General features: G+C 34.1%; 1 protein-coding gene across 1 annotated transcript; it reads left to right on the top strand.

Annotated features, from left to right (window-relative positions):
- Positions 1-5,932: 5,932 nt before the first annotated feature.
- LOC120172546 (MLO-like protein 11) lies at positions 5,933-11,655 on the top strand. The gene is made up of 15 exons (XM_039179978.1): positions 5,933-6,862; positions 7,500-7,557; positions 7,698-7,930; positions 8,059-8,175; positions 8,358-8,418; positions 8,782-8,876; positions 9,000-9,074; positions 9,262-9,347; positions 9,530-9,579; positions 9,846-9,886; positions 10,094-10,264; positions 10,360-10,395; positions 10,523-10,590; positions 10,677-10,737; positions 11,139-11,655. The coding sequence occupies exons 1-15, from the start codon at positions 6,737-6,739 to the stop codon at positions 11,529-11,531; spliced, it is 1,671 nt and encodes a 556-aa protein (XP_039035909.1). The 5' UTR covers positions 5,933-6,736; the 3' UTR covers positions 11,532-11,655.
- The last annotated feature ends 5,007 nt before the right edge of the window (positions 11,656-16,662 follow it).

Genomic DNA, 16,662 nt, shown 5'->3' with positions numbered 1-16,662 from the left:
TTTTTTATTATGATATGCTATTAGGGATAAATATGAGATTCAAATCGACAAATTTCGATTTGATTCGATTTGATATTAAAGTATAATTTCTTTTATATTTTCATATATAATTGTAATAATATTTTTGTATATGTTTATTTTTTTAATTAGATTTATATTTTTCAACTAAAAATTATATTTGTGTTAGGTGAGATGCGAGTAGGGGTTTTACCCTAAAATAAAATCGTATTTAACGTTGTGTGAAATTCCCTTAAATCTAGATCGAGTCAATTAAAAAAATATAATACTCGAATCAAATTCGAATAGATCGAATTTTGATCTAATCTAACACATATTCATACCTAGGTACAATCTATTTTATAAAATTATAAATTAAAAATATATATTTTTCGTGTAAAATAATTAAATTCAATTAAATTTTGTATTCGTACTATTATATATAATTAAGGTTTATATATTTGTTAACATAATAAAGTTTATGTCAATACTTATTGATTTTTTCTATTTAACATTTTCTAATAAATTTATATATATTTTTGGATGGCAAAACTGGTGGAATAATGCAACGGAAAAAAAATCATGGAATAATGCAGTCCATGAATTATTTTCTCATTTGGGGTGATTGCTACAGTGATTCACGAGGTCGTCAGCTGCTCCGAACGACCAACATAGATCGTCATGTGCTCCGAACAACCTCCATAGGTCGCACAGTACGTCTTCGGCTAAAAGCCTAATTACCGATTTAGGTAATCGTTGTTGCTTAGGGAAATTTAGATAATCGTCGTTCAGAGCACATGACGACCAACGTAGGTCGTTTGAAAGATATGACGACCTATGAAAAATTATAGCATTCACCTCAGATAGACAAATAATCTTTCGAATGCATTATCTGAGCAATTTTTTTCCGTTGCATTATTCCACATATTTTGTCATTTTTGGATATCTTATTTATTTGATTGGAAAATTAGGGGGGAAATTAGAAATATTAAAGTGGAAAAAATGGTTTTAATAATAAATTTGATTGGAAGAGGATGGCTGAAGGGGTGGGACCAAACGATCAAGGGGGCCCATTTTACTCGGCTTTGGAAGAGCCAGTGAAAAGGTGTCGACGGCGGTTAAAGTTAACGGTCTTTTAAATGAGTGCAATTGTAGGGGCCGTATGGCGCGTTGAGTTCATTCTGTTGATGCACTATAATAAAAGAACCGTTAATTTATAATGTAAATTTAATTAAATTATGTGACAATATTTAAATAATATGATATGTGCACGAATCAAATATTTCAGATTCAAGACACCAAAGATAATAATGTATACGATGAACATTAATTATCAAATAATTACAAATATTTAAAATGAATATTATGTGTAAAAATTATATCGTTCCTTACTGAACTATACTCTCTCTCCTATTTTTCTTATCCAGTTTTAATTTGATCAATTTGTTCACTCGAGATTTTTTCTCTAACAACCGATGATGTGATTTTTATTATTTAATATAAAATAATTTAAAAAACAAAATAAAAAACATAAGGTGACCATGCCATCGCTAGCCATCGTCGATTGCCGTAGATAATGGTCGTTCGATCATAAAATGGGATAGGTCGCTTCGCCTCTACACTTTAAGTCTGAATTTGACCTCCATTTTATTAGAACTTCCTCCGAAGTCCACGAATTTGGGATTGAAAGTGAGAAAACCGAAACGTTTCAGTCTAAATTCACGGGTTTTAGGACATTATTCGATGAAAACAACCACTATATTCAAACTCAGGGGATCGAGACAAACCAACCTAAGAAATTTGGGACCGAACGACTACCATCTACGGTAGGCGACAGTGGTCAGAATGAAAATGAAGAAGAGAAGGAAAAAGGATAAATTACACCATGAGCTATTGCCTTTACTCTCTCCTATTTTACTCACCAAAACAACATCGTTTTGGAGTATATTTGAGTTTTTTAAAATGATTTCATTTTAATGCTTGTGCCACATCATAACACGTAAAATAATTAACGTCGGAGTGAGCAAAATGATTCTATATGTAAAGTTTAGTGAGCAAATTGATCAAATCAAAGGTTGAGTGAATAAATAGGAGAAAAAGTTCAGTGAGTAACGATGAAATTTACCCAAAATTAAAATTAACGTCAAAAGGAGCCGTTAAAATCCGCCGCAGTGGCGCACATGGCCTCCATCAGTAACGTCCTTGTTTCTAAATTAACAACTATATTGTGTTTTATTTATTTATTTTTATTATTTTTATGTGTTGCTAATGAGATATAATGAGTAGGAGTGTTCTTTTTCGGTAAGATTTAATATTTTTTAATGGTTATAAGATTTAATTATGAGATACTTTAAACGAATGATAAAAAAATTTAGTCATTTAATTATAATGTGAATTTATTTTTATGCTTCGAACTTAATACTCATTTATATATTATTAATTAAAATATTAATTTACTTTTTAAAAAATAAAAAATAATTAAATTATTTATATAATTTTAGTTGTTTCATTTGTCAACAAAAAAAATGAAGAAGAAATTTTTATGTTTTATAATTTTTTTGAAATAAACGAGTCCATGGGTTCAAGTTCAGGCTCGGGTTAGGCCCAACTTGATCCACCTAAGCTTCCCATTTTTTTTGGATAAGTCAGTATATTATTATCCAGAATAGTAAAAATGCTACAGAATACATACAGGGTCCAAAACAGAACAATACATACAAATAAATCAGCAATCAACTATTCTCCAATGGTTACAAAGAGAAATATTCACATCAACACTTTTAAAAAACCTACCCCTAAGTTGTAAACTAATTACATCTTTGACAATCTTTAATAATTCACTAGCAGACCTAGAGCGACCTTGGAACATTCGTTTGTTCTGTTCCTCCCAGAGTAAGTAAACCAGAGCATTAAGAAGCAGCTTCATGATCGTTGTTAGCATTGATTTACCCCTCCATGTTGAGCGTGCCCTCTCCACAAAGGCATCCCACGAGCAGACTGTGAACTGCAAACCAAAAAGAGTAAAAGCATATTCCCACATAAGGGTAACAGTAAGGCATTTTAAAAAGAGATGTTCTATAGTTTCCAGTTCAGTATTGCAAAAAACACATAAGCAATCATTAATAAGTCCCATTCGATGAAGCCTTTCCTTGGTGGGGAGTTTATCTATAAAAGTCATCAAAGTTATCAAACTATGTTTAGGGATATAAAGGGGAAACCATATTAGTTTTTGCCATGTGACTTTAGGCCTTATCACCCGAATAGAGTCTCAGATTGAACTAGCTTTGATGATACCTGAGGAAAAGAGATGGTGCACTTCTAGTCTCAATTTCATAAGTTTCTTAAGACTCCAACTTCCCATTTTTTTATTTTAAAAATAATATATATATATATATATATATTTTATATTTAAATTTAAATAAAAAAAATATTTATCTTATTTAAATTATATTCAAGCTTGATCGGATAAACCAAGTAATCTATAAAGTTTTATTTGTGTTTATCCTATAAACATTATGTTGTTAATATATATATATATATATATATAAATAAATATATAGACACACGCACAAACACACGTTAACCTATATATATACACGCACGCACACGATAATTCTCATAAATATTTTTGTAACTGCCCCAACTCATTAAATAATATTATAAACTAAACCAAGTAATCTTATTTATGATCTAATATTACTTGGAGTAATGTAAGATTATTCTAATCAAATGTTTCATTGGTATTTATATATAAATTTATTATTTTAAACACATACTATATAAAAATTTATCTATTTTATTCTTTAAATATAAAACATTAAAATCCTAAACTCTAATGGATAAAGTACATAAATGGTCCATTGACTATAGAATATTACTTTATTAAGTCCCCAATTATCAACTGACTATAAGGAGTTGCTTTCTTGAGCCTTTCGACTATTACGAGTTACAAAATGGTCACCTAACTATTTATCATATTCCAGACTATTCATTTTTCATTAAAAATTTGACGGCGATCTAAGATGTACATTAACATGCTTACTGAGATATGATAAAATTTGATCTTATAATCTCAACAACTATCGTATCTCAATAAGCATGTTAACGTCTAACTCAATGACCATTAATTTATAAAAACGGAAGATGATGAGTTTGTAATAGAATGAATTGTCGAATGATCATTTTATAACTTTTAATAATCAATAAACTTAACAAATAAACTCCTTATATTTAAGAAACCATTTTATAATTATAATAATAATAATTATTATTATATGTATATATATATATTTGCTGTAATCACAATTAGAATAAACGATTTTGTTGTGGTCAGAGATTATTTTCATTTTATAATTGAAATTGTTTAAAAATTATTAATTGAACTTATTTTTGCATGTGATCTGGACCCCATATTGGAGGAAAGTAAAAGCATAAATATTAATAACGCTAATTCCTCCTTGATGCGCGTATGGAAATTTGTGATGTAGGGCCCCACATCTTGATTTTGACCTTAAAAATTAAAGGGTAAACTACTTCAAATACCACTTATATTTATACTCGGGCTCGTTTATATTACCAATATTTTCATTTTATCAATTTTAACACTGACGTTTATGTTTAACTACAATTATATCACTTCGTCGTTAATTCCTTTAACGTCACGATGATATGACAACTATGTGTCGTGACGGTGATGATGTGACTCTTATTAAAATAACGTCGTTTTGATGCAACTGTTTTTATGTTCAGAAAACCTTAAACCCTAAATAAATAATTACTTTAATAATTAAAATTATAATTAAGATGAACTACAATCTTATCATTCAACTTTGATCAGATTTATGGTGTGATGATTAAACTTCATAAATTTTTAAATTGATCATTTAATTTTGACACTAGTCTAGTTTTTATCATTTCACTGTTAATTATTTAACTGTATTATGATCAGATATTTATTGTTTAAAAAACTATGAGAGAAATCTCAAAGCTTTATTTTGAATTTGTGAAAAATACTATTAAAAGCTTAATTCTCAAATGTTTAATCTAATTTTTTGAATTTCCTATAATTTTATGACTTTGAAGCATATTCTTACAAATCCCAATAACGAGATGACGGAGAAGTTGAGGGCGAGCAATATATTCTAATTTCATGGTGATTGGATGATAGAAATTGTAGATCAAAGTCGTTTTTCTCTGATTTTAGGTTGAAATTTCACGAGTTTCAAAAAGATATTTTTTAAAAATTAAACTGAGAGGTGGTAGAGGATGATGGGGGTGAATTCATTGATGTTTGGTGTGGTTGGAGAGACGATGAAATGAGAAAAAAATAAAAAAAATGCTATGACTTCCATGTTAGCAAAAAGAAGTTATGTTATCTTGTTGTTTCTGATTTAACGTTCGAGTGACAAAATTTAAAATAATTCAAAAGTTGAATGAACAAACTGAATAATGTTTAGTGACTAAAACAAAAATATGATCAAAGTGAAGTGATGGAAACATAGTTTACCCTTATAATTAAGAAAACTATAATAATAATGTTAGGAATATTAAACACACATTTTGTCGGTACAAGAAGTTTCCTACTAGATTTGAGGAATTGAAAATAATTGTTATATATATATATAACAATATTATTAGACTCATTTTATTAAGTACCTCTACCATTAAAAGTTATAAAATAGTCCTTTAATTATAGAGTGTTATTTTGTTGAGTTATTTGACTATTAAAAATTATAAAATGGTCACTCAATTATTCATTATATTTTAAACTCGTCTTTTTTCAGGGATTAAATTTCAAAAGTTGAGAGTAAAAGGGACTGGAGGCTGAATTAAGCCCTTTATAAAATATAGAAGTGATTAGTGGGATCTCTCCCGCTGTTATGCTGTAGATCCATGTGCATCAGCATTGCCAGTTGCCACCGCTTCATTAAATTTTTGGCCTACAGAGAAGCTCTCAAAACTCCAATTTAACTCTCTCCATGAATTAAAGAGCAGAAATATCGATGTTTTTTAAAGAAATTTTTGTCAATTCCACTTCGGGTTTCCCAAAGTTCATTGAGAATCTGTTCTTTTTGCCGGAAAAAAGTGATCTGATATAACTGTATTCACTTCAATCCATCTATCTTCTCGTCCTGTTTGTTCTAGTCTCCCAAAAAAGTGCCAAAAGATTGAACATTTATTACGAAGGGTGTTCAAACTTAAGACAGAGAAGAAGCCGTTGGCATTTGAGGGGCAAAGAGCTGTTGGAAACATTAACTCTGTCTTTAAAGTTCTGGTTTCCTTAATTTGTACGAGTGAGTTTGATTTCTTCAGTAGCTGGATCAAATCCCATTTCTGCATAAAAGAAAAGGCCGGGAAAACGCCACCCGGTACCTCGCTTTTGGTGTTCTCCTAAGCTTCGTGGCTCAAAGCAAGGTTCAACCTTGATTTATGCCAAAGCTTGGGTTTTGTTGTCCAAAAACTTCTGTTTAGTGTATTTTGGGTGTTTTAGGTTGAAATGGGAAGTACCTTTTTCATCCTTGTTGTTGATTCAAGTGTTCATATGGTATGTAGTTTAAGAGAGTGTTGAAGATTTGGAGGGAACAAATTGCAATTTCTTTGAAGTCAAATATGCTGGTTTTAGTGTTAATATGATGCAAGATCAGTTAGTTGCTCTTGAAGATTTAGTGGGATAGGTTAATGAGATAGGGTTTTGGTGGTGGGAAAAGGGCTTTGAAGGGTTCATTAGGATTGTTTAAAAATGGTGGAAGATGAAAAAGAAATGAGATCATTGGCATTGACGCCAACATGGTCTGTTGCTACTGTTTTGACAATCTTTGTTGTGGTATCTTTGATCGTTGAGCGCTCGATTCACCGCTTAAGCAAGGTGAGAAGCCAGTTTTTAGCTTCCAATTGTTGATGTCTTTATCATGTTTGTAGCTTTTTGTTGAATGAGATTATGCAATTATGAGTTTTTGGATAGAAATTCAATAAACTCTCATGTGCCAGGTCTATATCTAACAATGAGATTCTGTTTAAATTGAATTTGAGCATTTCCCCCCGTTTAATTTGACTACTAAATGTGTTGTTGGTTGCTAAAAATTGGTTTTAAGTGGCAAGTTATGAAGTCTTGAAAAGCTTTGTTGTAGTTTCTTCGATTCTGAATTTCCGAGTTCACTGCAAAAGCAATGTGATTTGTATTGCTCATCTTGTCTACAAACACTTCCGGCTCTCACGTTTCGGTATCTACTATCTAGCACGCTCAGATTAGTTTTGAGTTGAATTTGAGTACCTTTTTAAGAGATTACTACTATTGGTAATTTATAACTTTCAAGAGATTATGTGGGTAAGAGCAGGTTCGAATTCGTTGAATATGATATGATCATAGTATGTCATCCGATCGATTCTTTAAACTCTTGGTAATGAGATTATGTCCATGGACTGATGAACATATTTCTTTTGGTAATGAGATTCTTAGTATGCTTAAAAAAGTCTTACGACCGACTTCTACTAATTTGTTTCAGTGGTTAAGGAAAACTAATCGGAAACCTCTGCTTGCCGCAGTGGAGAAGATGAAAGAAGGTATTTTCGTATATTTTTACTTGCAGCCAATGATATTTTCTGATTTGGTGTTTGAATAACAAATTTTTCACAAATTAACTTTAGTTTCCTTTCTTTTTGTCTGTCATATTTATGTTGCTACTTTCGGACTTCGACTGCAGAGTTAATGCTGCTTGGTTTCATATCGCTCCTTCTAATAGCAACCTCGAGTATAATAGCCAATATTTGCATCCCGTCAAAGTTCTACAATAGTACCTTTGCACCATGCACCAGGTCCGAGATCGATGAAGAACTTGAAGATGATCCTTCCAAGGAGCGTAAGCTTTTGATGGCTTCTGATTTTCGCTTATTTAGGAGAATGTTGAATGGCATGAACCGGAATACCTGCAAAGAGGCATGTAACTAATCCGTATATTGACTCCACATTCTCTTATATCCATTTAATTTATTCTTTTGTTGGCCTTTTCATTCTTTTTGTCTTGCGTATGTGATCTAACATCTTGAAACTGTTCTGTTCTTCAGGGTCATGAGCCTTTTGTTTCGTACGAAGGTCTCGAACAGTTGCATCGCTTCATTTTTGTCATGGCAATCACACATGTATCATACAGTTGCTTAACAATGTTACTTGCAATTGTGAAGGTTAGGCCCTTGAATGTAAAAAAAAAGTACTATGTACCATGCAGTTGATTCATTTTAGTCATGTCACGTATTTCTACGTTATGTTGCCCGGGCTCTTCATTTTTGTCATGCACATAATTAAAACTTAACTGTTTTATGTTAATATTATTTCCTTACGTATTGATATCGTAACTGTTTGGTAGATTCATAGTTGGAGAGCTTGGGAGGATGAAGCTCGTATGGATCGACACGAGATACTAAATGGTAAGCTAAACTGTATATTATTGATAGGTTCGGATAGTACTGTTCTTTATTGATCATTTATGTTGATATAAAGTTCCTGATGGAGAACCAATGCTGTGAATGTTGTTCTGTCTCTTCATTTTTCTTCTACCCATGTTTGGCACCTGTTTTTGATACAATTTCGGACATGGATATGGGGATGTGATCCTCTACCGTGTTAGACACATACCGATATTCGACACTCACTCTGCGTGTGATTTAAAAGGGCGCCATTAGCGTATAGTTGCATTTATTAAATTTGTAAGAATGGATTTTGATGTTTTCATACATGTGATCAGCTGTTGTCGAAGTTATTAAAAAGATTCCTTTTCGATTTTTTATCAGAAAAAGCAAGAGAGTCGATAATGCGAAGACAAGCAACTTTTGTCATAAGCCACACATCGAACCCTTGGACCAAAAACAGTCTTCTTATCTGGGTGGTAGGTGCCGAACATTTCTTCTTGCTTTGTTTACTTTGAAATTCGGATTCAGTAATTTCATTGCTATGCATTTTGTTGTAATTATGTGCATAATTGCCTTCAATTCTTATTTTCAACTGGCAGAAATGTTTCTTCCAGCAATTCGGGTATTCGGTTGTTCGTGCTGACTATCTCACTCTCCGTAAAGGCTTCATCATGGTATGTGTTACTTACAGTCTTACAAACATACTAATTTATACTACCGAGAACTCGGTTCATATTGTTCTTCAGCTTTCTTTTCTTCTTGTATGATGAGCAAACTTATATGTAAAAAGGTTCTCTCGATACTAAATTGCCCTTATCACTTATGAACATGTATGCCTTTTGTTTTTCATATTCATGGCAGAATCACAATCTGACGTCAAAGTACGATTTTCATAGCTATATGATTCGTTCCATGGAGGAAGAATTTCAACGGATTGTTGGTGTTAGGCAAGTAATGTTTTCATAAAGAACTTTCTCATTGTTTTCTCTGTCAAAGTCTCCCAAAAGTCTGTTATAACTTGTTCGGGTTGTCCTATCTATCGGTTTTTACTTTTATTGTGTGTTAAGGCCACCACATAGCGGAATGCGTATTCGGTTTCCATATTTTCACACTTGTATTTATATTGCAGCGGTCCACTCTGGGGATTTGTTGTTGCCTTTATGCTGTTCAATGTGAAAGGTACAGTACATTGTAAACTGAGATTGAATTATTATGCTTCGTAAGCATGTTTTCATGTTGTTACCTCCCGAGCAATCCACATTTTCGGGTTGTTTAAAGCGGAAACGAGTCCGTAGGAATAACAGTTCTCATCTCGTTGCGTGTTGCGTATCTGAACTTTCGAGTATAGGAATTGTAGTTCTGATCTTGTTGCCTACCTGAATTTTCAAGTAGTGTGTGCTAACTCACTGGACTCATAATTCATTGGCTACTTTCCTTTCTTACAGGGTCTAATCTATATTTCTGGATAGCAATCATTCCCATTGCAGTAAGTCTTCTGTCTTTTCTTGTCGGTATTATTTTCGGCCTTTGCGTTTATGTTACTTGGACCCGAGTTTGAGTGTCGGACATGAATATATGCCCAACACTAGAAAAGCCGAAACAGTGTTAGTACGGAACGCCTAGCTAGGGTGATTTCAGTTACCTAATCTTTTTGTGTGATTCTTATTTCGTATGTTCGTAATCTTGTGTGCAGCTTGTTCTCCTCGTGGGTGCAAAGCTACAGCATGTCATCGCAACTTTGGTGCTGGAAACGGCTAATCTTACTGGCTCTTTTAGCCGACCGAAGCTGAGGCCTCGGGACGAACTTTTCTGGTTTAAGAAGCCGGAATGGTTGCTATCCCTTATCCATTTCATCCTATTCCAGGTTGTTGTTTAATGCAATGCAATCAAGTAAAAGATTTTGTATTATTCACAACGTGCCTTTCATCTGACTAATGTTCTCGTCTCATTTCTCCGCAGAATGCATTCGAACTGGCTTCGTTTTTTTGGTTCTGGGTATTTCTCTTCTACGACTTGATCATTATCTAATAACAATCTCGATTATGCTTTTGAGTTGAACATCAATCTCGACTTCGGTATTATAGTCTCCTTAATTACTTACCGTCTTTTGATATCATTGCAGTGGCAGTTTGGTTATGATTCATGCTTCATCCATAACCATACGCTTGTTTACATACGACTTGTTTTGGGGTACGGACATGTTTCTATCGAATCTCGATTTTGTTTTACGGCTTTCATCGATCATGTGTCCTTACTTGATTCTGGTTACCTCGTAGGTTCGCCGGGCAATTTATCTGTAGCTACATCACTCTTCCACTCTATGCTTTGGTCACTCAGGTATTTGATTTGTTCATTAACATCGCTTTCACTCAGAGAAAACAATCGAAGCAAATTTGAACATTAAGAAATCACCTGTTTATAGAGGATTAGTTGCCAAAATCGCCATCTACGTCTCCGGAAAAGTTCTATCGAGCATGTGCTCATGCTTAGGGGAGAAGCTACATATCCCCACACCCCCTACACAGACACATACCACTCCATCTTTCAGTGTTACTCGGGCTCGGATACGAGTGTCTGTTATAAGTATGTATACATTGGGGATGTGATCGTATCCGACCTTTTTAACTGCTTAAAAACAGTTTCTTGTAGTAAATTTTACGGTTCAATGTCTGAATCGAAATGGTGAACATTTTAACCGATGATTTTGCGTGCTGCATCTACTGAAACTGTCCTTACAGATGGGAACAAACTATAAGGCAGCACTAATTCCGCAAAGGATACGGGAGACGATCCACGGATGGGGTAAGGCGGCAAGGAGAAAGAGGAGGCTCGGACGTTTCACCGACGATTCAACCATACATACGGACACGAGTACGGTAATGTCGCTAGAGGAAGATGACCACGAGCTGATCGATATTCACGAAGACAGCAACGGCACATACACCGAGGTAGAGTTGCAACCGCCACCGAATGTTGCCGCATCAACCCCTTCCCCGGTGTTCGCTAATGAAACTTCTAGCCGGGTCGGTACACCTCTACTTAGACCGTCGTCTTCTATTTCCGCGACGACCATCTCTAGTTTACGGAAGGAAGATTACCAAAGATCATCTTCCATGCCTGTTAGAGGATAATGACACAAAACTACGACAGATGTGTTGTAACGATTTTAGGTATAGGGTTAAAAGACAATAACAAAATAATAATTCCTAGGATATACTATCATAGTTTATGTTATTCGGACTTTTCATTTTTCGTCGCCTTTTATGTTCGTGTTCGACATATATTTAGATACGTGTATAAATATATGAACCACTCGATATTATAAAAATAATCATTTATTATAAAATCGTTATTGGCCATTATAAACGAATAATATTTTATAATCGTTTGAGAAGTTTAGTGATCATATTATATAGTTTCTAAAATTTTGGTTACTACAAAAGTTATTTTTATCATAGTTTGGTGACTATTTGTGTATTTAACTTTTTAAACATGTTAATATAAGGCTTAATATCGAAATAAGTGCTTAAGTTATACATCTTTTTCCGAATAGATGTCTAAATTATTTTTTGACTCATCCCGATGACTAACGTTGTGAACGTTATCACTTTAAGTGTCTAAGTTGTCAACTGTGTTGATTTCTCTCGTTATGTATTATCTCAAATTTTGAATAGTGACTAAAATGTAAGTTTTGAAAGCTTAAGAGTTAAAGTATAAACTTGTAAAAGTTGAGGGACAAAAAATATACCTTTTAAAAGATATATATTTTAGCCCGTAAATGAATAATTTGACCTAAAACTAGAATTTTCATGGGAGTCAAATTTTCGGTATGATATTTGTTTTAAAAGTTATAAAACGATACCTAAAACCAATGATTATCAGTATGCATACTAACAACCAATATGTTAGGCCTAAACCAAATATAACAAGACCCACCATTGCTTAGAACCCCCAAACTTACAAATAATGATATAACCAAATGTAGAAACTAAACAATCTGCTGCTTTATCCTTTTCCTTTAGAAACATGTGACAAAATCACCAACATTTCAAGTCAACAACATAGCATATATAGTGCACCTATGTTACTCGTACTCGAGTGTTACCATGTATTTCGATAGTCTTTCGAAAGTTATATCTCTATATCCGTATCCAAATACGGGACATGATTACATGATATCCATTAGTTTTAATTTCTCTTATAATTTAGAAATTTTCTTTAAATATTATATTGATAATTTGTTTTCGCCTTGCCTAGGATTTTAAAATTCCATCCTTGATATAAAGGATTTTAAAATTCCATCCTTGATATAAAATCATGCGTTCTTCCATGGATATCCTATACTAACACCCAAAGCCATAGATGGATGATTCTCTTCTTCAGGTCATTAATCAATTAGTAAACAATCTATCAGTTTATGAATCAAACTATGAACTTCAATAAAATGGGGATGGGGTTGCTTACTTTATCATCACAAACCGATACGTGTTATTACATTGCGAGTGTGTCAGTAGTTTCATCGACGACAGGTATCAGATTCTGCTGCCCACCTGAAGTCCCACTACTGCATTTAATCGAACAGATAATAAACTCATAATGAAAAACAAAAAACGGAATGGAAAACAAACCAAAAACAAAGAAAGCCATGCCTCACAGAGAACCCGGTGAGGGGATGAGCTAAAAGAATATCCGAAGATGCCTCCCCATTGGCGATTCGATCAATATAGGGCTTGAGATCTTCATAAGCAACAACGGGTACGTTCTTTCTGAAGAGTCGCTTGTCGTTTTGGCCGTGGAGGAACCGGCTTAAATACTCCGTTCCCGCGTTTTTAGTAAGGATTTCACCCAACAACTGGCCCTGGATTCGCCGGGCATTTGTGGACAACTCTTCCAGCATCCTCAACCCGGATTCATAATCATTTGTCTCCATCAATCAAATCTGCAACTGATTTCTGCTCCGAGAACGAGAAGAACTTGGAAGCTCTTGCTGATGATCTTTTTCTCTGTCTACCGATCGCCATTTCCATCTTCGCCGCCGTTAAAGATCATCATTAACGAGATCATCTGGACAGCAATATTGATTTGTATATGGATATAATTTTATTATTGATACGATTTATATTATATTTGTATTATATATATCAAATATGTGTATTGCGGGTAAACTACACAAATGAGTCATTAATGTATGAATAATTTTTTGTTTTTCTCATTCAAATTTTAAAAGTAACAAATCAGTCACTATTATTATTGATTCGTAACAAATCGATCACTAACATTATTGATTCTAACAAATCCATCACTGACGTTATCGATTTATAACGAATTGATCACTCTCTATTAACAGTCGTTATTGCAATAACAGAATATTAACATGACACGTTAAATCAACTGATTTAACACATTTGATCATATCATACACCCTTTACTTCTTTTTCTTTTCAAAGCAGCCATAATCTCAAATCAAGATCTGAAATTTTTTAATTGGTCCATAAACATTTATGTAACCGTCCAATCATTCCATTAAGCCAATACATTTAAGGACGTGCATCCTTCAAACAACCAACCTCGTCGCTTCCTTGTTCCCTCCTCCTTTCACCACTGCTTCGTAGTCTTCATCCTCCTCTCCTCTGCCACCATCGAATCCAAACTGCAAATTACTCTCTAGAGTCCTCTCATATATAAGAAGAAGAGTCAAACGATCAGTCAAAGTTGTCCCGTATAATCAAATATGTTAAGTCAGCCGATTTAACACGTCACGACAGATTTTGTTACTGTAGTAATGTTTGTTAATAAAAAGTGATCAATTCGATATAAATCGATAATATTAATGACTGATTTGTTGTTTTTAAAATTTTAATAGAAAATAAAAATCTACTCAAACATTAGTGATTGTCTATATAATTTATCCTATTTTTAATACAAAATTCTAGAAATTTTAATTTTGATCCTTATATATAGAATTATTTTAATAGTAAAACATAATATTATTTTTTCAAATATCGAATAATTATATTTTATCTTATATCAATAAAAAAAGTTAATTAAATAATACATTTGATATTATTAAAAATTATAATATTTTCACCGAACATATTGATTTAATGAACTTTATTAAAATTCTTGAAGAATAATTTAAAAATACCATCCTCTTCTTCTATTAGCAAGCATTTGGAGCAAGCTTAGCTGATGATCGTATCGACTCAGACATGCAGCGCGTCAGCACAAACGGCTTCTGATCAGCCACAGTTGCAGGCACTAATCGCATCCATAACCAGCGGTGGATCAGCCGCCAAAGACCAAGAAGAAGACGCCACCGCCGCAGGAGGCGGATCTACACCGTCCCTTTGCTTGACCGACAGTCGATCATTCGCCAAAGAGCTAGAAGGCTCCGGCGCCGGCGGCTGTAACAAAACCGGAGGCTCATCTACACCCTCCTTTTGCTTGACCAATGGCTGCTTGTTGATGAAATCCCCTCTACACACCCATGTCTCCTTGGATACCTCCATTGAAAGCTTCGGCTCACACATCATCAACATTAAACAATCGGGCAATGGATTCTGCCTATTTCCACTCTGCTTCGACTCATTTCCCGGGTCGGGTCCCATGGCTTCCGTGTTTGAATTTGAACCCTCTTCTTCTTCATGTACCCTCTCAGGAGCATCAGATGAAGCTTGGGTTAAAGTATCTTCCTTTATTTCTGCAATTTCTCGAGTTTCCCAACAAATCTGGTCGGCAAAAGCAGCCATTTTTAGAAGAACAGATCTGCATCTAGTCAACAACAAAGCATCCATCGGTGGGGAAGAAGACGAAACACAAACCCTAGCTCGATCTTTACCAGATCTCCCTCCTGTCTTGTCTTCTTTGTTGTTGGCCATACAAGAAGAAGACCTGGTACAAGGCAAAAGGCAATAGACATACTCAGCACCAAATGCCCTCAATGCTTCACAGATAGTCATCGGCAAATGTACCCATCTCCTGCAATCACCTCCATAGTTAGATCTGCTGCAATCTCTCAGCATGCTCCCTTGTTTCTTGCTCTTGTTGACCCTGACTTGACCTATGCAAGTAACCTTAGGGGAAGACGGCTCAGGGTTCTCAAAACCAGGGCCTTTCTTCTTGCCATTGGAGAACATCGGTGAAGTTTTCTGTTCACCATTTTTCAAGCTACTGTTGTTTCTCACCATTATCCTCCTGCTGAAATAATGGCCTGAAGTGAAACAAATGAAGAGGTCTCTTATACTGCTTCCATGGGGTCTCTCTGGATCCATTTAACTTCTTTTGGGGTGTATTTATGACATCGCCATTGGATTACAACGAAGAAGAAATCTCCATAAAAGGAAAGAAAAATCCAAGTTTGGATTTCTTTTCTTTGTTGATAGTCAATGGGATGATGTAAGGAGAAAAAAAAAGAGGGTTTTTTTTTGTTTGATTGGTGTGGGGCTGGAAAGATTTACTACGAGGAGGATTAATGAAAGAGAGAGAAGAAAGCTTGTGAAGGTGTAATAATGGCGAAAAGTTTATGAAATAAAGTTGTCTTTAGGGAAAATATTTTTATTTGTTGCTTCAGATTCCATGGGACCATGGCCATGGGTGTTGCTGTGTTTTTCCTTTTTAAGAGCTCACCATGAGGTGGGCTGAGACTTGACGTTGAATTCTTACTTAGTAAATTGAGTAGTCATAGTACAATTTAGGCTCAATATCAGAATAAATGTCTAAACTATACTATTTTTCTCAAACATAATTTAAATTATTTTTTTATTCATTTTAGCGTCTAACGTTACAAACGTTATTATTTTAGATATATAAGTCGTCAACAACGTTATTTTTCTTCATTAAGTGACATGTGTCACAATTTGAAGATTTTGAAATTTTTTTTTAAAAATTATTTATAAAAAACCCTAATTTTTCTTAAATTATAAAAAAACCCAAAATCCTTAAAATCTTCAAATTCTAACATTAACCTACCACTGTCACTCTTTTCGGCCACGACCATTGTCGTCGACATATTCCTTGTCATTCTCCTAGTCATATGACGTCGTAGTTACCGCGATTGGCTATCGGAATCGCGTGGGATTACGAATTTCATCTTAGGCGCTACCTATAAAATGTCGATTCATTGTCAATCGATCATGATTTCATAGGGGTTTTGGTCGTCGAGGGGAGGGGATGTCGGGTGGAGCTTCGTCGACAATAAAGGGTGGTGGTCGACGTGGATTTAAGGGTTCAAATGAAGGTTTTTAAAGTTTTGAGGTTATTTCA

This window comes from Hibiscus syriacus, unplaced genomic scaffold (assembly GCF_006381635.1).
Source record: "Hibiscus syriacus cultivar Baekdansim isolate YM2019G1 unplaced genomic scaffold, ASM638163v2 tig00111852_pilon, whole genome shotgun sequence".
Taxonomy (NCBI): Eukaryota; Viridiplantae; Streptophyta; class Magnoliopsida; order Malvales; family Malvaceae; genus Hibiscus; species Hibiscus syriacus.
The sequence above is the reverse complement of the archived record's forward strand: the minus strand, read 5'-3'. Positions and strand labels throughout refer to the sequence as shown.